Source organism: Brachyistius frenatus, unplaced genomic scaffold (genome assembly GCF_029030835.1).
Source record: "Brachyistius frenatus isolate BFR_SWC_R1_liver_20210118 unplaced genomic scaffold, ASM2903083v1 Contig_31, whole genome shotgun sequence".
In the NCBI taxonomy this organism is placed as follows: Eukaryota; Metazoa; Chordata; class Actinopteri; family Embiotocidae; genus Brachyistius; species Brachyistius frenatus.
Genome location: NW_027210630.1, coordinates 332,929 through 354,509, shown reverse-complemented (window position 1 = coordinate 354,509; position 21,581 = coordinate 332,929). Strand labels below are relative to the sequence as shown.

The 21,581-nt window shown below is 41.7% G+C and overlaps 3 protein-coding genes across 3 annotated transcripts; 1 reads left to right on the top strand and 2 right to left on the bottom strand.

Annotated features, from left to right (window-relative positions):
- Nucleotides 1-823: 823 nt before the first annotated feature.
- LOC138621546 (TBC1 domain family member 10A-like) lies at nucleotides 824-11,213 on the bottom strand. Its single transcript, XM_069699695.1, has 9 exons — nucleotides 10,372-11,213; nucleotides 8,796-8,895; nucleotides 6,547-6,654; nucleotides 6,135-6,241; nucleotides 5,809-5,923; nucleotides 4,801-4,866; nucleotides 4,032-4,221; nucleotides 3,531-3,685; nucleotides 824-2,720 (listed from the first exon to the last, which is right to left on the bottom strand). Exons 1-9 carry the CDS (start codon nucleotides 10,551-10,553, stop codon nucleotides 2,223-2,225), a joined length of 1,521 nt encoding a protein of 506 aa, XP_069555796.1. The 5' UTR covers nucleotides 10,554-11,213; the 3' UTR covers nucleotides 824-2,222.
- A 455-nt stretch (nucleotides 11,214-11,668) lies between these two features.
- sf3a1 (splicing factor 3a, subunit 1) lies at nucleotides 11,669-16,654 on the bottom strand. The gene is made up of 16 exons (XM_069699690.1): nucleotides 16,579-16,654; nucleotides 16,377-16,455; nucleotides 15,738-15,847; nucleotides 15,430-15,634; nucleotides 15,071-15,328; nucleotides 14,903-14,977; nucleotides 14,660-14,810; nucleotides 14,358-14,554; nucleotides 14,058-14,175; nucleotides 13,656-13,963; nucleotides 13,257-13,493; nucleotides 12,956-13,163; nucleotides 12,607-12,761; nucleotides 12,298-12,399; nucleotides 12,126-12,197; nucleotides 11,669-12,020 (listed from the first exon to the last, which is right to left on the bottom strand). Exons 2-16 carry the CDS (start codon nucleotides 16,422-16,424, stop codon nucleotides 11,919-11,921), a joined length of 2,346 nt encoding a protein of 781 aa, XP_069555791.1. The 5' UTR covers nucleotides 16,425-16,455; nucleotides 16,579-16,654; the 3' UTR covers nucleotides 11,669-11,918.
- A 63-nt stretch (nucleotides 16,655-16,717) lies between these two features.
- Nucleotides 16,718-20,600, top strand: ccdc157 (coiled-coil domain containing 157). Its single transcript, XM_069699691.1, has 10 exons — nucleotides 16,718-17,016; nucleotides 17,101-17,245; nucleotides 17,370-18,066; nucleotides 18,144-18,221; nucleotides 18,341-18,510; nucleotides 18,647-18,823; nucleotides 18,920-19,088; nucleotides 19,449-19,588; nucleotides 19,717-19,811; nucleotides 19,941-20,600. Exons 1-10 carry the CDS (start codon nucleotides 16,769-16,771, stop codon nucleotides 20,170-20,172), a joined length of 2,151 nt encoding a protein of 716 aa, XP_069555792.1. The 5' UTR covers nucleotides 16,718-16,768; the 3' UTR covers nucleotides 20,173-20,600.
- The last annotated feature ends 981 nt before the right edge of the window (nucleotides 20,601-21,581 follow it).

The following is a 21,581-nucleotide window of genomic DNA, read 5'->3' as shown; positions in this document are numbered from 1 at the left end:
GGCCATGACACATACGTCTATGATCTGGGCACCAAGCATGAGTAATTAAAAAAAAGTGCTGACTCTGGTGCTCCATCTACTGGTGAACATAAGACATTGCATACAAACAGGGCGAAAGGTCAACGTGTCAAAAATACCCACGTTATACTACAAGCTGATGTCAATCACTCACACAACAGAAATGTTTTACATTGGCTTTAAACAAAATTTTATTTGTAACATTATGCCCCATGGTTGTCAAACATCTTTGTAAGCCTAGTGTAAATGGCCCAAATAATACCAATCAGTCTTTTAAAGTAGTAAAACAGTTTTAGTGGCAAAAGTTACTCCCAAATTTCAAATTAAGTTTTTTTTTTCTAGTGTTACAAATGTGGATCTAAAATGTTGCGTCATAGGCTGCAAATTATTTAGAGGCGTCTCCTGCAGTTTCTGTGACTGCTCAATAAAATATAGCATTATACATTGAAAAATAAATTTCATTACATAACAAATTGTTATTTTTACATGTCATATCTACACAAAGAGCATTAAATAAAAATATAACATAAGCGGAATGTGAGGTGTGTAATACAAGCAACTCAGAAAATCTATTGCATAAAGGCGAGTGACTCCTTGTTAAATGTCGTCCTTTTATTTTAACTGACCTACACATGCATTTTTAGCAGATATTTTTATAATATTAATTATACACACAAACACATTTCACACGTGTGCTTATGTTTGTCAAAACTCCCTTTAGCATTGGCATGAAAGTTTTTTTTTTTTTTTTTTTTTTTTTAAGACTTGAAACTCACAAAAAAGGATTGTCATGTTTTGTAAAAAAAAAAAAAAAAAAAACTTAACAACCCAAGCAAGTCTCCATATTTCCCAAAGAAATGAGGCAAGTTCTCGTATGACAAATGCTACAAATATCCCAGTAAATCTTGTTGTCTCATGATCGCTCCTGACCGTACACACAGAATGAGCCTGGTCACAGGTAGCGGTCGTAGATCATCTCAGAACAAGAGTGTTGATTTGCTTTGGAAATTCTAGCAAAATATATTTAAAAAAAACATGGACCCAACATATTGCTGGCCCTAGCTGGACCTCAAGCAGTGCCCATAGGAAGGTCAGCACCAGTAGGTGATTTGCAATCCCTCACTGTCTAAAAGTTTTGACAGGAAACACTTTTATAAATACACACGCTATGCAGATTTGCATTTGGCAAGAGACAGTTTTGAAACGGATTAGCTTTTACAAAGGCAGGATTGGGTCCTACAAGGAGGAATGTCCAGTATCCTCCTCTCTGCTGTCCAACTAACATGAATTACTGCTGCTCTAAAGTGGCTGGAAGTGCCTGGCACAGTGAGAAAGAGTTGAACCACATCAATTCAACTGACTATGGGAAAAAAAAAAAAAAAGTGACCATTTGTGCACTAACAGGGCACATGTGACAAATCCCAGGTTTGAACTGCTCTTTAAATAAATAGTGCTTATAGAAAAAAGGTTTGAACACACTGCAGAGGAAGATGAATTAATTTTAAGATTATAAAACACGATACAGTGACTAAAATAAGTGAGCTCAATCTCAGAATAATGCATCCCAAATTTAGTGACTCTCATCTGCTGTGGTCAGTTTTACTGACAGGAATGAAACAGGAGTTACAGCTGGAACCGCTGCAAGTCTGCCCTCTAGTGAACAAAACCTGTAATGAATGACTTGAGAAGTCAAAACACCAATATCAGGAGCATTACATCCTCTGCTGCACAGTATTACTGGTGAACTCAATAGTGTTGACTTTGAGTGGAATCATGTGGAGAAAGCATAAGGTGTGGCACCTCCTTATTCTTTAAGTCCCACTTAAGCCTTTATATACTCTGAAGAAAATACTTCTGCTCCCAGTAACTCAGTAACTTGTCTCCCTCGCAAACAGAATATTAAGACTTATGGTGTGAATAAGAGCATCAAGCTTTAAGGTGGCAACAGCAGCCTAATGTTGACAAACGGCAAAAGCATCAGAGAGGTTTTACACTTAACAATGACGCTTTAGTGAATGCTAATAATATCACTGGCAAAACGGTGTCTAAAATGAATACAAAATAGTCCAATAGTAGAATAATAGCGATCCTGGCCAGTCAGATTTAGGCAAGGCTGGCTGTTGACTGGAGGGTGCTGGTGCTTTGTCAACCCACACACACACGTGCACAAACACACACACACACACATACTGACTGCTGTAGAGCTACAAGTATGTATCCTGATCTGTGCTGCTAAGGCTTTGTGTGGACCGCTGCAGAGCAGATTCTTTGGCAGGGGGAAGGTCTGCAGGAGGCGCTTCCTGCTGGTGAGGCAAGTCTGTTTCGGTTTGTGGCATCACACTGCTGCTGCCTGGAGGTGGGGCGGGTGGATCTGAGGGGGGAGGCGGAGGCTCACTGAGAAGAGGGTACGGATTAGGGATCTCCTCGATGGGCTGGGCTTTCTTTATGCTCTTCTTCTTCTTGCTCTTCCTATCCTCCTTACCCTGCTTCAGCTGCGGGGTGGGCTGAGGCACCTCGAGTACGATGGTGGGGTTCTGCTGCAGGTCCTGGTGTCTGGGCGGCTCGGCCAACATGACAAGCCGAGCACCGTGCATCCTCGGAGGCGGTTTGAAATTCAGCTCTCCGTGATTTTTCTTCCAGCGCTTGAGCTGGGTGTGATGCTCTCTCTCCACATCTCGAGCTGTGACTGGTACCTCGAGAATCTGTAACGGGAAAAGACACGTCACCAGGTCACAGCTGGACTTATACAAATCATAATCAAAGGAAATATGAAGCGACAAGACCAGTTCTTGTTGGAAACTATGTTCCTGCCATGTTTGGCCATTGTGATAAATATGTGAACTTTGTCTGTAAATGCCAGAGGGCCTTGGGCTGCTGTGGATGCACCATCACCCAGAGTCAAGACAGCCCTACATATAAGAGGGGTATTGTTGGAGTAGACAGAGACTCCCACAAAGCTTGGTGCAGGAACCAGACAGCAGACAGCCAGCACTCTGGTCAGCTCGTCTGTTTCCCTTTAATTCAATCTCTCAGACTCAGATTCATGAGCACTTATTGTTCTCTTCAACTCCACATTGAGCACGAGAAAGAACACTGTGCATCATTACAGTGTTGTTCCAACATAATATGACTTCCATGGCATCAGCTTTAGTACATGCAGCCTGCCATAAGTAGTGCTGCTCCTGAAAAGTATGTGAAAACAAACTACTGTATGTCATTCTAATGACTCCTGTAGACCACAAAGTCTTTGGCTTGTTCAGACCAGACTAAACTACCCCACCCCAGACATATTTTCTGACTCACTACACAAACTGCATGATCCATATTGCCTCACTGAAGTCTACCTCGGCTGTTCTTATTCGTGAATAACCACCCTTTAATGTGAGAAGTCATGTGATGGGAAACATGTAATTTGGATTGCAGCTACCACTTAAAAAGTTAAAATAATGAACGGTATCTGTATGTACAGTACCCTTACTCAGTCCACAACATGGCTGCTCCTCTGCTCTTACCTCCCGGATGAGGAAGCCCTCCTGCATGTATCGGGGCTCTATGGCCCTGAGAAGCTCCATGGTCTCATACTGGCCCTGGCAGGCTTTCAGCTTCTCACGGGTCCCCAACATGCATTTAAGCAAGACCAAACCCACACGAAAGATTATCTTCACCCCTGAAAGAGGGAAAAGAACGAGTGGAGTGAGTTTTAGTGTGAAGACGTTCTCCTGTACAGACAACATCTGGTACTGCTGTAGGTATATTTAGGGCTGGTTACCAAACATTGATACTTTATATTACGGACTGAATTGCTTCTTCACTATCCAGTATTAAAAAAAATGCTTTGTCATTCAGCGACAGATTTAGATACCAAGGTGACATCTTTTTGAAATTTTGCTCCATTTATGCAAGAATAAACAGAAAAGTTCAGGAACAAGCATTGACGCCAAGGGCTCGGTACCAGTATTAAACATTTTTGACTGATACCCAGGCCAAGGTCCAGTACTATATGCCGCTGTTACCGTCACAGAGGAACATGTCCCAGACGCGCAGCACGGACGCCCAGGGTAGGGTCCTGGAGAAGGCACACATAAACCATTCAGTCATGTAGAGAATGGGATCGATCTTATGTTTCTCCAGATGCCGGAAAGAAAGCGGGGAAACACGTCGCAGCAGAGCGAACAGGATCTCCCCATCGAGCTGTATGGCCTCCTGTAAGAGACACAGATAGAAGCATTAACAGAGAAAAAACATTGTTCTCTGTATTGTCAGCGATGAAATCTGATTTGTGGATGTTTACCCTTTAATTTAAACTAGTCCAAATGCATCATATTTCAGCTAATTGTTCCCCACTATGTATGACAGGTTATGTAACATATTCCTTTGTAGCTCATGCTATGTTTTCACAAGGAAACATTTCATTAGTAAATCTTGTTTCCATTTCAAAGGAATTGTGTTTTATGAAATAAATAGAGCATAACCAAGAGGCAAAATTAATTACACAGCTCTTGTTGTTGGCCAAGGAAGTAAGCTGATGTTAAATTATGGTCTGGCAGGACTGAAAAACACCCCCTTGGTTTCATCAGAAAGCTCTAACCACAGTAGCCTTGTGTCAGACACTCTGCAGCCAACAAAAACCCATTCCAGTTTTACTGTGATCTCAGCAGAAGCCCAGTTAGTTTGTAAGGATAATAGCTCTTGTAACATAAATATCAAGTAAAGTTATGTTCTCTGCCATTTCCAACACCTGGTGATGTCATCATGGCATGCTTTCATGAGTTTCAGTCTCACCAGGCCAGGACTGTAGTAGCCAGGAAGATACTTCTCACAGATTTGGACCAGCCCCCAGAAAGCATCCTGTGGAAACAAATACAGATGTAATCACTTCTCACCTTAAGAGGATGCTTCTCTGCTCACATGGAAGTCAGATAATGTTGGAAATGTTGGCTATAACAATAAAAGAACTCCCTGGAACATAGACACTTATGTCATTCTTCCATTGTAAGGCACACTGGTTCCCATTACAACAAGTCATCAGATCTTCCTCTGCATTCTGTATATGTTTATCATGCCACAGCATTAGTGTTACTTTAATTTGTGACTTCAGATTTTCTGTGGCAATGAAGTATGTTTCCCTTTGGAATAAGATATTGGAGACTTTAACCTGTAACATAATGGAGTTGTGATTTTTTTTTTTGTTGTGTCAAATAACTTGCCTCATTAGAAAACTGGCATGTCAAAAGGACAGATAAGCACAGCGAGGAATGCTAAACTGAATGAGTGGAATTCATGATTGCATCAGAGATTTAATTTTGATGACAGATGATTCACTGACGCGCATAATAGTGATTTACACTGCGGGTTTAGAGAATTCTACCAGCGGTAGTGAAGAGGTTTGGTAGGTAAATACAGAAACCCTAAAACCTCGTAGTGTCACCATGGCGGTAAGCCTAAAGTTCTAAAAGTTTATCCATTATTCAGTCTTTCAAGCAGCTCTGGGGTTTATCTACAGATTACATCATCTGCACAGTCTGTCTCTTGCTTTTCAGCTCCAAAACAGACTTATCCAGGGTCACATTAAAACTTGGCCCTTCAAAATAAGAGAACAAGCATGTGATTTCCGTTTTAAAGAACAAAATAATAACAAGTCTTCAGAACAACTGTTTATGGGAGACAGTTTATATGGTGTGTGTGTGTGTGTGTGTGTGTGTGTGTGTGTGTGTGTGTGTGTGTGTGTGTGTGTGTGTGTGTGTGTGTGTGTGTGTGTGTGTGAGAGAGAGAAGAGAGGGCGTGTATTACCTCAGCAGGCATGTGCATAAGCAACACGGCAGCAATAGGAGCCTGAGCCTGGCAGTATCCCTCTTCTGGTCTGTAGAGAGTGTAAGCCTTAAGAACACGGAAGAGGTCCTGCTGCCTGCGCACGCACACACACGCGCGCGCACACACACACACACACACACACACACACACACACACACACACACACACACACACACACACACACACACACACACACACACGCACACGCACGCACACGCACGCACACCATTTAGACAAATTAGATGTCAGACAAGGCATGGCCATTAAATCCGGTGCGTAATGGAAGATCACATCTGACAGCTTACCCATGTCCCCCCCGTGACACAAACATCTCGTGAAATGGAAACTGTCGATGGAGGTCTTTCTCGATCACATCGATCCATTTGGGATCCCCTGGCTGGCTGTCCAACTCCTGACAAAACACATGGGAGGACATGTGAGGTCTCTTTATTGCATAGCAACAGCATTGATTGTGATGTGCTTTTAAATGGAAAGAATGCAGAGAGTGGACAGCAGCAGTATATTTTACATTGTAAACTGACTGGACTAAAAATGTACTGGCTCCGGTCTTATGCAAAAAAAACATCAGAGCTCTAAACACTGGTGCATGACCACAGTTTCAGTCACTATTTCAAATGAAATTTAAAAAATGAAATGAGCCCAAACTTAGGCATAAACAGAGCAGTGAGAGGGAAGTGAAAGAGGAAACTGTCTGACCTGAAACTTTCCTTGGTTCTGCTCTCTCTTCACCTTCCCCCCCGACAGGTAGAGCCATGCGCGACCTCGCAGAGCAGGAGGGATTCCTTTCTGGCACCGCAGCCTCACCTGAGCCACAGAAAAACAGGGGTTCACCAAACAAGGCAATACACACCAAGGGAACAAGTGTTTCAGTGGGTTGACACAAGCCAAGAAAGGCATCATGCAATCTGGTATGTACAGTCAGTCCTGAAAGTCATGGACTTGTCTCTTGGTATTGGTTCCTTTTATTGAACACATCTGGAATGTGGTTATCTAATTTTAAAGCTGACTTAACAGCTCACATTCAGGAGGACATGTTGACAAAGTTCTTTCACTCAAAAAAGTCTGATAATCAGGTTATTCATGTGGAATATGTACAAGTGGTGGTGGTGGTGATGTGTGTGTGTGTGTGTGTGTGTGTGGGGGGGGGGGTCCCTTCTGGTACAGTGGATGTGTACGGTGTGAAGATGGTCAGTTGAAAATAATTGAGATGAAAATCTATTTGACATGTTGACAGTTTGATCAAAGACATGCTGGCATTCTGGAATATAACATTTATGACCTGCAGTACAAATTTATCATGTGATTATAATTAGAGCCCGACTGATACTGGATTATTAGAGCTGATGCCAATACTGATATTCAGGAGTAAAAAAAATTCAGATGTTATGTATTCTTGATATATAAACTAAATATATGGTACATATAAATCTTTAAAATGTGGTTATTAAACATTTTTTACAAAGATACGTAATGGAGGAAGGATATTTTTCAGTTTTTTTGTCCACACTGACATCAATGCACTGAAACAGTGAACGTCACTGGGAATTTAATAATTATAAATATGTATGAAAAAACACTAGCAGAGAGATTTCTATGATCCGACAATCGGTCGGGCCACAATTATAATTAAGACCTGTACTTTGTTTTAATCTAATTCCATTACAATGTGGCGATAAAAAACTATTGAGATCAGCAAAAAAAACACAACACAACACAACACATGTTTTTGTGACTTAAGTAGTATGGTACCCTGGAGAAGCTTCACAGCTAAGGAGAGAGAAGCATAACTCATGTGACTTCTCCAAGTAGTGCAGCTATAATCTTTCATGCCGAGTCACAAGACATTGCTGACAGAACAGATTGGTTGACATGAAATACACACTTTAGTGTTCCAATATGTCACAGACATTAGTTTGACATGCATTAACATTTCTGGACACTTTTCTTTGTTTTTTTTTTCCCGATCGCTTTTTCGATTGGCCAATTTTATGGCTTGATATTGGCCCATCACAGATATATCAGTACTGAATTATACATTGTCTGATATGAAAATGTTTTTCTACAAAACATAATGCAGAAAAAAAATACCTGTAGTTATGTAAAAAGAAATTATAATTGGTTTTATTTATAGTTATTTAAATATTTTTATTTATAGTTATATATAATTATTACATTTGTAAAGGTTCACTGTTTAAATGTACTGATTTCATTATAGACAATCAAGTTTATCATTAACATCACAATGTTTTTACTTCATAGTATCGGTATCGGCTTCAAAGGTCCATTATGAAGCAGGCTCTAGTTTTTTCTCCTACAAAGCTGGCATATTTCCCCAAGGAGAGTACAGTTCTTACTGTACAACTACTGCCAATCAAAGGAGCACAATAAGGGATTTGAAACCCTGACTTTCACTGCACAACCTTTAAACCTACCTGCAAAACAGGCAAATAAAAAGTGCTTTCTACTAAATTCCCTTTGCACTCTGAAAAGCTGTCCGGCACTTGAGTTCATCTATATTTTCTATTCCCAGCACCTTTATTAGAGTTGGTTCATAGGCAGTCAATACAGCCCCACCCTGAATCCGAGACTGTCAATTTGTCACCTGGTACACAGTGTGAAAAAGAGATGGGCTGTGTCCTAGCTTGCCGCTGACTCATGGAAAAGGAGTGAAGTTGCAGCTCAGTGCTGAATCGCCGAGAGCGTTTCACACCACAGAACCAGCCCAACAAGTGGAGCAGCAAACAATATTTCCACAGAGTCTTGTCCTCCTTGTGCAATCAAATACTTTAGCAATGGTATTTACATTGTTTGATCATGTGTATAAAACTACTCGGGACTGAAAACCTGCTTCAGAAAACCTTGCGAAGAATTTATACCAGCACCGTGCAACACATACAAACAAAGCACTCGATGTTTGGTGTATTGAGTTAACACGTGGTGCTGACCTTATTGAATCTCTTGATCATCCATTTGTCCCAGTGGCTGAGCATGTCCAGCCACTTCACCTCCCTTTGCCTGAGCACCTCTGGAGGCACATCCTGAGCTCTGGGGATACAACAGAGAAAACATGGAAAGGATATATTTAATATTTGGCACATCGAATCACAACTATGCGAGTGAACAACACGTAAATCACTTCCTATTTTTGCAAAGGAACATTTGCTTGGTTAGCAAAAAGTTAGAAGATTTTTCAATAAGGTAAAGTCTGAAATAAATCTCCAAATAGGCATATACAGACAATTGTTATAGGTCGGCTGTTTTCTTTTGGAAAGTGCCATTAAAAATTAAAACAAAAAAAACATCCTCAGGAAGGCAATTTATCTTTTCTTTCTGCCATCAGATCAGCGTGTGTGGCCATCGCTCAGTAAACTGTGCAATGAGTCGAAAATAGAAACTACAACACTTGGTTTGAAGACACTATAAAAAGATACAAACTCAGATGTAGCCCATTTAATGACAAAACCTGTTTGACCTCAAAGAGCTGCAGTCAATATTTGTCTGCTTTATGATGTCATTTAACTGCAAAATGTTTTGCAGGCAAGAAAAATTAAGGACTTCAACACCATACTCTCCAACAGAAAAAGAAAACGTAGGCAAGTCTAACCTACATTATGAACGAGGTCTGATGCTATACTAAGGTATGTAATTATCTCATCGGCGCAAGTCTGTAATTGTAGGGCTCCAATGTCTTCAAAGAGCTTTTTTAAATTCAGGACAGCCCTCTTTCAGTTGAAAGTGCAGGCAACATGTTGCGGATCAGTGCAAGATGTTATACTTCAGCTTCGGCCAAAGCCTTTAAACAGTGATAGGTTACGTTCACTGCCAAGCTGTGTAAGTTAAACCCAGGGTTTGTGAGTATCTGAGCCAGAAGAGGCCCTCTAGTAAATGGGGCACCAGAGGTGCCAAAACTCCAGAGACAGGAAACTCCTAGACAGCCGGTGCTTGGCACAACTTTCACCCACTCCTTTCACCATTTCATGGAAGGATTTAAGCCCACAGTAAAAAAAAAAGAAAAAAGAAAAGACACAGGGGCCTTCCTACAAAAGAGACACTGTATCTTGCCTATAAGGCCACGAATACATTAATTCAAAACGTGATAACCACACTGCTTTTTCATGATGCGGGAAAAAAAAAAAAAAAAAAGTGTGCGTGGCAAATAATATATACACAAGAAAATGCCTTAACATTGGATGACTGATTTAAGATGAACGATGTGCTCTTTGATATCGATCGATCTTACATCCCGATGCCTCTCTCGCTATTAGTCATCCTGAGCGAGGCAACCAGAGGGCACGAAAAAAAAAACCACCGTGCCACGCAGCTGGTCGCACGGACCGTCACCTCAACAACTTATTACGTGTCAGCATAATCACAACGGTATAAACTGTGACCACGTTCTCGACTTTGGCTGAAGTGGATTGCAAATTGAGCACCGATATTGTCTTTTTTTTTTAGCTGAGAGGAGGACAAGTGAAGTCGACTTGGGAATGAATCACTGCGTAAGAGTTGAACCGGACTTACGACGCCTCCGAGTACTGCTGCGCTCCGCCAATGAATCCATATTTATCGGTTTGTTTCTCGCTGGTGAAGCCGTTGATCTCCGAGTCGGATCCCAAAGAGCTTTCGTCGTCAACGTGGCTGCTGCTGATCGTCCTGATGCTCCGCGTGTCCGCCGACTGACGGCCGTTTTGTATTTTGGCCATGGTAGCGAAGACAGCTAGCTGGCTAGCCGGGACAGCTAACGTCACAGCGAGCGAGCGAGCTTTGTTGACAAGTCAAATCTGCTCCTCTTCGCATGTTGTCGGATCAAACTCCATCGACGCCATGATTTCTCGACACGAGTTCAAACTTCCCAGCTGTAGATATTACCCGGCGCCGTCGGGCCTCATCAAACCAGTAGCGTCAAGCTGGCTGCGTTAACTCGAGAAACACTTAAAACGGTGGAATGCTAAAAGTTAGCTTTGAACTTGCTCGTACCAACAAGATCCCCCCCCCCAAAAAAAAAAACTATTTCTAACATCGACCCTAACCTCCAACAAACAAAACCTACATTTTCATCTTTTGTTTTTTTTTTTTTTTTCCCCCCAGAGTTAACAGCTAGTAAACAGACTAGTTTGTTGTGTCCTTCGGCGGCTCGATGCGCTGTCCTGTCATCCCCAGTGAGCCGGACAGATTTGTGGCCGAGACCAGGCAGCAGCTCTCCCTCCCTCCCTCCCTCCGTCCGTCCGTCCGTCCCGGGCTGCTTCCCACCGTCGTGGGTGTTGTGGTTTTCTCTAGTGGCGGCTCAGGAAGAAGGTCCCTCTTCTGGAACTTTTGAAAACAATTCGCCCCCGTTAAATTCGTTGGAGCGCTTCCGAGACTTATGCAAAGATCTGCTGTTTGGATTGACGTCATCAGATCAACAACATAAAATAGTTGTATTATTATTATTATTTTTTTTAGCAAAATTTCAACATTCACAAAAGTACGTTTTAAAACTTTTTAAATTTTCTGTTAATGAACTGGTGTAATACACACAAACTATTAAACCCTCTACAATCCTTAAAACACTTAATATATGTAAACTGTTTGCACCGCTTTGTAGTTTGTGTACCTTTTGCGGTGTGTTCCTGTATTCTTCCTCAGAAAAGCCTCTTGAAGTTGGGAGTAATTTTGTATCTGCACCACTTGCACCGTCTCGGCTCGGCCCTCTAAATCTAAACTCCTGTCTTCTTGTGCATAACATGGTCTGCATTAGTCCATGTCAAGTTGGCTAATTACATTATAATTAACTACTTTATAACTTGCATGTTATGATGCAGCAAGAAAAGCACACGGATGTTTTTAAAATTCCTTTATTTGAATGACTGAATTGGCATTATAGGGATTAACATGTTCGTACAAGTTACTAATATCCAGGTATCATCATCATGAAAAGTGTTGACAGTCAGAATTTAGCATTTAAGAATAACATGCCTTTCTCAAAATTGTATGAAAAATGTAATATACTTCCCAAAATGACCAATAAAGTAAAATGACACAACAAGACAGAGTGACCAAACATCTGTGTTTCCTTCTTGCAGGCTGGTCTACTTCTTTCTTCCGCCTCTCTCCTTCAGTGCCAGATGAATGACTGAACCGTTGCTCATGTTGTAATAAGCCAGGGAGTTGGAATCTTTGATGAAAATGCCCTAAACAGGAACAAAAATCCAACAATGTGATTCAGTTAGTCATTTTAGAGTCATGCAAATGAGATCAAGTGTTCCAAAAAGGTTAAAAAAAAAAAAAAAGTTTACCTCATACTGTAACTTCTGTTTTCCTGCTGCCATCCCTGTAGCTTCATGGATTTTGACTTTAATAACTGACACCTGAGGAGATATTGCACATTTTTAGATCTGTAAGAATGCAGTCAGCACACTTGCATACACTAGATAAAAAGAGAGAAATAATAAGCCAACATTTGCATACCTGGTCTGTGAGTGGGACAGTGAAATTCAGCACTTGGCCATTCAGCTTCCATTCAGTCTTGTCCTGCATGTTGGGGACCTGTACTTTAACCGCCACAGGACCCTTGAGGTGGAAAAAAAAAAAGTTGCTGTCAGCATGCAGGATAAGATGGCAGATCCTATTAGTAATTTGACCATATTTATTTGAGCCAAATCTCCTCATTTTACGAAAGAAATGGCTGTGTGGCGTCGTACAGGAAATGAAACAATCGCATTGATTAAATACAAACGCAATGCAACATATTTCCAATTCATCACTGCTCCAACAAACCTTGTTTCTACGGAGGAACTCCTCCTCTGGAATGAGGTTATCCTCTGTCTTCATCTTCTTGCTGACTGGCTCATCATCATGAGGTGGGGGTGGGTGGGCAGGTGGTGCAGGAACAGAGCTTGGTGGTTGTGGCACCGGAGGAGCCGGGACAAATGCTGGAGGAAGAAAAAGGTTGTTTGAATTTATATATTGTAAGTCGCTTTGGATAAAAGCGTCAGCTAAATGAAATGTAATGTAATGTAAAGACATTCAAAAAAAAAAAGAAGACTATGCGAGTTCAGTTACAGGCATCTATTTTCTAAACAATGAATATTTACTTTGAATACTACTGACAGGTGTTTAATCTTACCAGTTGGAACAACCATGGGCGGTGGTCTGGGGGCCATGATGTGAGGTGCTGAGGGTTGCATTTGAACAACATTGATGCGCGGAGCAGTAAGCATTGGAGGCATCGATGTTAGAACTTGCCCTGGTGCAAGGCGCACCACAGGAGCCACAGGCGGCCTTGGAATTACAGGTACAGCGGACAGGAGAGTGGTGCGCACTGGAGGGGCCAACTGTAGAACAGACACATTAGCACGTTATAAGGTACATATGCACAATAGATGTGTTATTAAGCACACGTATATGTTTAAACGAGAGTAACTTACAGAGGAGGGTGGCCGAGGGACTGATGTGAGAGGGTGATTAGGTTTCGACATAGAGGGCATGGGAGGCTGGTGATGAATTTCATTTGGCTTGCTTGGGCCAATTTTCTCCTTAGTGTCATCCTCGCCCACCAGTCCTTTGGCCTTGTGAATGGCTTCAATCTGCTCTTGCAGAGTGATGTTGGCCTGTGCTGCCTGCTGTGTACGAGCCATGCTTCCTGAGTGGCCATCCCAGGTGACCTGGTGGGCACGGGAGAACACAAATGTTACAAGCAAAAACACAGAATTAATGTAAACAAACCAAATTGAATGAAAATATGAAAATAGTGTCGACTCAACTTCATCCAACTCGGCGATTCTTTTAACCAAAACTGTGTGACATAAACCCACTACTGTTCTCACCTTCTCCTCTGGCTTCTGGATTTCTTCTTCACCAATCTTCTTACCGATGGCCGTCTCTTCCACACCAAAGATATCGGTACGCCTCTCGGCCAGTTGTTTCAAGCTGCTCTCGATATCCAAACCAGGAGCGTAGACTTCATCCTCCGTCTGTCTCTCTCTGATGCTGCGATCTCTCTGTTCCAACCAGCGCGGATCCAGCAGACCGATGCGCATGTGCTCCTGCATCTTACTGGCTTGGATCTTCTCACCAGTAATTGGCGAGATGAGGTACTCATCTGGAACTGCAATTGAGGGCTGAGGCTTGGAAGCTGTGAGAAAGAGGCAGCATGGGATTAATACACACTGTACATAGTAATAGTTTCATATATGGTTTGTATTCTCTCATCTATGGAAGCATGTTACCTTTGGGGTCGTAGTCTTTGCGAATAATAACCTGGTCTGGAGTCGGGGGCAGTGGAGGTGGCATGGGGTTGTCAGGTGGCAGTGGAGCCTTCATGCCGTCATCGTCATCATCAGACCCCTGAAGAAAGCAAACAGGAAGAACTACGGGTTATAACCAGCGCTTCTCTGCTTCTTTTTAAGCAGAGCAACAAACGAAGGTTGTCGAGTTAAACAGACAAGTTAAAATGAACAAACATATAATATCCCCATGCATGTATGACTTTACAATGCACAGTAATTGATTATTTTATCAGTTCTAACCTCATCCATATCCTGCACTTGTGTGTCTTGATCTGGTTGTGAAGGCTGGCCTTCACCCCGATTTTCCCGCTCATCATCTTCATCCTCACTTTCAACCTCCATCTCCACCTCCTCACTCTCTCCATACTTCTCGTAGCGCTCTTGGATCAGGATGCGAGCACCAAGCTCCTCTGGTGTGGTCGGTGGCGGGAAGTGGCCTTGGGACACAGATAACAATGAAGATACATGATTCTAACTACATTTAGGGGCTTTCATATTTAAATAAAGATTATTATTTATTATTGTTACTGTGGTTAAATTACCTTGTTCATTAGGCTGGAAATCCACTGTTTCAACAACTACAAAGTCATGCCAGTCGATTTGTGCGTAAGCCACCCGCTCTTTCTCTCTTTCCTCCTCCTCCTTCTTTCTCTCACGCTCCTGGAATTTTGCCCACTCAACACGGTACCTAACCTGATGGTTGTGCAATAAGATAGTTGATTAAGATGGGCATCATGTTATTAAACGGATACTCCGAGAAAACAGCTGTTGTTAAAAGATATTACCTGGTCCATAACCTCTCTTGGGTTCTCAGCCTCTCTCTTGAGTTTGTTCAGAAGGCCTTTGGGAGGGATCAGAATCTAAAAATTGAGATAAGATTAGTGTACAGTTTAGCATCACTACCTGAACAAAGAATACCAATTACAACAGAGTGGCACAATATGTCAAGTCACCTTAGTGTACTGCTCAACCAGTTTGGTGAAGTAGTTGAAGAGGCTGTGCTGTGGCCGCAAAAAGTCAAATTGGTAGTTCCTCTGTTCTTTCTGCATGAGCTGAGTGAGAAACTGGCGGCCGTTGCGAGCAACAAACTGGGCAGTGAGCTTGACAACATCCAGATCAAATGCCGAGATGGATGGAGGGTCTGCAATGAACTCAAACTCAGGGGGTGGTTCTTTGGGGACCACAGTCTCCTGAATCACTTGTGACTGCACCTATTGATAAACATAAAATATTAGTTATGATGAACAAACACTACCAATTACATGCCATGACAAAAACTAAAGTAAGAACAGCCTGAAATGCAATGCCTTACTTTTTGAGGAAGCTGCTGGGACTGCAGCATGGCCTGCTGCATAACCTTTGGCACAGCTGCAGACGGTTCTTGTGCTTTGCCCTCCTTGAATTCATTGACCTTGTGACGGTAGTAAGCATGGTAGGGGTCATTGGGGTTGAGGAAATTAAACTTTGGATTGTTGATCTCATTCTGACGGATTCTTGCTTCAAACTCCGGCCCATTCCTGTGAAATGAGAGATGAGACAAGAGATTAGTGGAACCATAGACATAATACCCAGTTAGAAATGCAGCTGAATAGTAAAACTGACACGTATAGAGTAACCGACCTGGCAACAAAGCTGGCTGTCTTGTCAACTATGTTTCGGACCTCAGGAGGTGGATATATGATACCAACAATAGGCTTAGTGGCTGGAGTTTCTTCTGGTGGTGCATCATTCTGTGAAAAATGTACATTTGTTAGGCTATAAAATGCAAGATTTAAAATTAGGTTTCAAAACAAGGTTCTTCTGCTCTCACACATTCCCAATACAATTTGTGGGAACTGTGTAGATATTTTCCGCAATAGACCAGACAGGCCAATTACATGGGCTAATAATTAAGTCTCGGATGTCTTTCTGGAAAACTATAACGGTGTTTCTGAAGATAAATGTTACAGCTGAGTTTTTCCAAATGTCAGTTTTCAACACTTAACGCCAATACTGGAGTGATTGAGAAAAAAAAAAAAAAAAAAAAAAATCTAAGCAGCTATCGGTTACGTGGGTCACCTGGCCCTCAAAGCTAACAAGCTAACAGGCTTTATCGCTACACATTAAAGTGTTGATCCTAAATAGACGGTAGCTACTTAAAAACTCAAATTCATAGACACATTTTACAGGAGAGAAAGTGCACTTTAACCTCGTTGTTCATTAGTTCGGCAAAGGCAGCCGTGCGTTAGCTCCATTGCTAACTCAGAGCGGTATCGTTACCTTGTTGTTGGACTCCGGCTGAACTATCTGAACAGGCCCAGGCGGCATGGCTGCGACTTTCAGTAAAATCAGAAATCACCTGCAAACGCCCAATAAGCAAGATGAGAATATGTATTTTAAATGCACGTTTACGTCATATTATAGTTTAAGAATGTAGTTTATTGAGGCAAAAGGCTTCAATTTACTGTGGCTGAATACTTACTGCGTCGCGCTTTCTCTGACCCAATGGAGGCGTATTACTTCCGATAACGAGCCGCAATGCATTTCGGAACTTAGAGTACTTTTTTTTTTTTTTTTTGAGGTTGCCAAGGAGACGCGATGTCAACAAGCTACACCTCCTCTTTCATTGCTGGGTAAGGAAGAAAATAAATGTGCTACTTAGCTTGTCAGACATGAGTCAGCTCTTGGGACGTCAGGATTGTATCGAAAGCCTCCGAAAAGACCTGGTCGACCTTCAGGGTGCGATTCTGGACGTGTTTTCCAGAACCGGACCGGTCCGCTTCTCTTCCTGGAAGTTTCCCGACAAACTCGCCTGTAATCTGGACATGGTAGCTCTGCTGGAGCAATATGACTTTGTGGATGGGGAGGACGCATTCAATCAACACTCCCACATTGTTTTACTGGAGTTAGTGATTGACAGGTGATGCATAACGTGACATTACATTTACACAACAATTATTTCAAGACGTTTAACACTTGTCTTTTCTCTCCTTGCCCGAAAAAGACTACTGCTTCTTCTGCAAAGCTTCAATGCTTATGTTGAGCAACTGAAGGGCAGGAGAGAACAAACCCAGCAGAGAGGATGCCTGTCAGTTGGTCTGATGGTCCGAAGTTACTGGAGTAATTTAGTTCAATTTACCAACATTAAGGTTGGCATATTTCTTCTTTTTTTTTTTTTTGTGAGAATGATACAAATAAAAAAATAAATAGTGCCAAACATTAACAATTAACAAATAGATCTCGTTGCTTTTTATTCTCTCATTTTTCTTTTAGGAGATCTGCAAAGACCATAACAAACAGACGAAACCAAAGACATTTGACTGTGATGAGACAAAGACAGTGTCACCTGCCTCCTCCCAGATGAGCCAAAGGACTGACTTTTGTGGACATTCTGCCTGGTCTTCAAAAAGCACATTAAAATTTTCTTCCCAGAGTCATGTACCTTCCAGCCCCAACCACAACACCCCAGACTATCCTATAGTTAACAGCCATAACGTATGCTGCCAGACAGTCAAATCATCCCTCACCCCCTGTGATGCCTGTCATCAAGTGCAATCCATTTTAAGAAAGACAGGAGATGCTTTGGTAGATCTGTTTCAGAGCGAGGGCTTGCCCTCGTCTCTGCAGCCTTTCATAGAAGCTGTGGAGGACACCCTGGCGCTGGAACAAATGACAGCAGGTGATGTTTCTCAGTGGTCCAACGAGCAGCTCAGGGACATGCGCCGGCTGGCAAAACATCTTCAAGACACGCGGGATACAGTGCAGCCTCTTAAAGAGCGACTAGCAGCAGCAGAAACAGAGCGGGAGAGATTCAGGGCCCTGTTAGAAAAAGCACAGAAAGAGTTCAAACAAGAGAGGGAAAAATGGCAAGTAAACATGGTCCAGCTGGAGTTTTCACTGCGAAAAGCAGAGAGATCCAAGAAAGAAACAGAGCAAAGGCTGCAAGAGGAGCAACGACTACTCAAGAGAGGTGAGTCAACGTGTGAATAAATATGATGAGACACTGACATCACATTTACTACTATATGTTTAATATTTTTGTTACAGAAAATTTGTCCTTGGAGGAAAGTAATTCCGGACTAAAGGAGAAAGTAGCATTGCAGCAGGATTCTTTACAAGCACTTGGTAAGCACATGTACGATTAAATTTGTTACCATCCTGCCACCGTTCTCATGATAATCATGTTTTGCAGAGTATACATAAACTGTTATGCTACATAATGTGTCTTTTTAAATTTGTGGTAGAATGTGACAAGAATGTGCTGCAGGAGAAAGTGAAGTCCTTGCAAATAGAGGACGAGGCCTGTTGTAAACTACAACAAAGGATCCAGCAGTTAGAGAGTCAAATCTCTGACACTCAACTCCTTCTTGACAAGGAGAACGCCAAGTACCAGAGCGCTTGCCGTCAACAGGAGGTCAGTGTCACAACAAACACCAGATTATTTGTTGTTTTCAGCTGGAGACATTAATTGTTTGACACATGAAACAGTCACACAAAATCAATTAGATTTATACAGGTGTCATGTGTTTTTTCCGGGGTTGTGTACACAGTCAATGCAGGCGAAGCAGAAATCTCTGTTAGAGAGAGTTGATGCTCTCGACGAAGAGTGTGAGGAGCTTCAGAGGCAATTGGGAGAGAGAGAAGAGAGACATATCAACCAACGTGATCAGCTGCAACAGATGTCAGAGAAGAAGGACCAACTGCAGGCTCAGCTCACTCAACAGCAGGTATATCAGAACCCTTAAATGGCCATTACCCATATCAATACCCCGACTGAATACGTTTAAATCTGGTAGCATATGTTTGTTTTTCTTTTCCATCAGGACTTGTGTTTAAAGCTCCAAAAGGAGAAGCAGACACTAGAAACACTTGTCGACAAGCAGAAAAGCTCTGTAGCTGAGCTGGAGGAATACGTACAAGCTTTGAAGGAGAGGGAGAGGCTGTTGGTGGCTTTCCCAGAGCTCACCCCCCTGGGTCAGGTCCCACCACAGAGTAGGCAATCATGAATCACCCACTGACTAACACTACCTGCATCTATGTACATAAAACGTGTTTATGGTCCTGTAGAGCAGAAGCCATCTGTGGCTGGTTTTGTTTGGAAAACACACAATGTTAAATTAACTGAGAATCCAACAGTGCCCGTGTGCACCTGTACGTGGCAGAGAGCGCAATTACATGTATTGTCACAGGCTGATGTTACAACAATTATTCCATATTCTGTGGGCCTACTTAAAAAGGTAAAGTGTGAATCTTGTATCCAGTCTAGTATTTACTGTATTTCCTGACTATCTCAGTTTTTGAGTACTGCAGTCATGTTGAATGCCAACTTACATGTTGTTGTTTGCGTGCCAGGTACAGGAAATGTGCATCTGGATATGGAGCAACAACTGCAGGCAAATAGCATTCGTATAAAAGTTCTGCAGCAGGAAAATGCAACCCTGCACAGAAGTGTTGAGAAACTGGGGGAAAGAGCACAACATAATGGCACTGGGGTAAGACATTGGAAAGTTGTGACGCCGTAAAATATGTGAATTGATACACAGTTGTACATTCAGCTCCTGCATGGTTTTGTTGATATTATTGGGATGATTGAAAATTATATGTGCATTTTTATCAATAGGAAGCCTCTCCTCATCAGACGGGGAACAACTACCTGCCCAGCACATTGATAGAAAGACAACCAAACCCCTTCACACAAATGCAGAAGAGTACATTGTGAGTATTCTACTCTTTGGATTTCTAAAAAATATGACCTTCTAACGCGTGCACCATTAAACATGTTTTATAAATGAGTACTTATAGTACAGTGTCTTCATTGTTGCCTTCTCCGTCCTTGTTCCACAGGCAGAGCAGCAGTGCAGCATGGCTGGGATACAGTAACAGAGCAAAGGAAGCAAAAAGGGGAGAACGTGGTCCGGAGTCAGCCAGGTCAGAGGATCATGTGTCTACCTTCCCCTCGTACCCGACAATTCACCTTCAAACCCTCCATTTCAACATGGGCTCCACTGCTGCGAAAAGCCATTCAAAGACACGCAGTGCCTCTCTGTTCTCTCACTTGAATCAGAGGAAAAAATGAAACCCTGGAGGTGTAAATGCATTTAAACAGATGGCACATTTGCAAGAGAGAACACAGTTTTATAAAAGGATTTTTGGCAACAATGACTCATAAACATTTCTTCCTACAATTTTTCTCATGTTTTTTACATTGGCATTGGGTACAATAAGGGCATTTAATTACAACTGTTAGCACAACATGTCGTTATGTTAAGATGTATGTAAATAATAAACTTATTGTGTATATATTGACTATTACTTTAATGCTATTAAAATAGGGCTTTGATGGGAATTGCATATCAGGTTTCAAGATATGTGATATTGTTTCTCAAACAAATCTGGATGTATCTGAATAGGTGGCCATCACAGCGGATTAATCACATGGTTCTAAGTAAATGTACAACCTTGAATGTCCATGTCATTGTTTGTTTGCTATCGAACAAAGGTGGGGAGAGGGAGTTTCCATGGAAACGCAAGTGCTTGCAGGATTCACAGGAATCATTCTCAGCTGAATCACGATACAAACCTTTATTTCAGTCCCTCCAATATAATTTTTCAACATATCCTCATCAGTGCACCAAGATTAAGACCACACATACCTTTTGTTTTTGTATTTGCATCACAAATCAAAAGGCTTGTTTTGCAGAGTGTATTTGAGATGCCATGAGCTTGGTTGTGTAATCTGAGTCTAATGGAGACTAACATCTGTTTAATATTACTTGTCATCTTAGTATCAACACTGTGACTTCCCACCAACACTACCTGAATGGACACATCATCATTTCATTCACTGAACATATGTCTTGTGACTTGAGGGTTAATCCCACATAATTGAAGTTAGTTTTAAACTCCTTCAGCCAGCACTATAGATGCCACTGAAAACTATATCAGCGCTATGCTCGACTAAGCAATTCATATGAATGACAGCATGTTAATCAAGAGTGTCTGTCTTTTAATGACTAAATACATACTCTTGATTATGTAGATGTATATGTTGTATTTTTATAAGCATATAATATAAGGGTTTGATGTAATTGACCATATGTGTAATTTTCTGTTACCACAATTGATAACAATTTATTTAAAGTACAGAACATTTTTAATCATTAAAGTGGTTAGCATTGCTCATATGGGTTCTGTTTTTAGCTAAATGGCCAGGCATTACACTATTTTCAAGTGTTTGAGAGTACTAGAGCTTTGGTCAGGTATGATACCTAATATAGTTTGCCAAAATTTCCAGGTATGCAGTGTATGGCAGCCAGAACTTGAAACAGCTCAACAGATAACACGAGATACTTACAATCTATTCGATTGTTTTAAACAGGTGTGAAAACTTTATTTGAAGGACATGGAAAATGGTTGAGTATAATTATAATATACTTGATATGTATATATGATATACGATATGTTGTTTGTTTTATGAGCAATTTA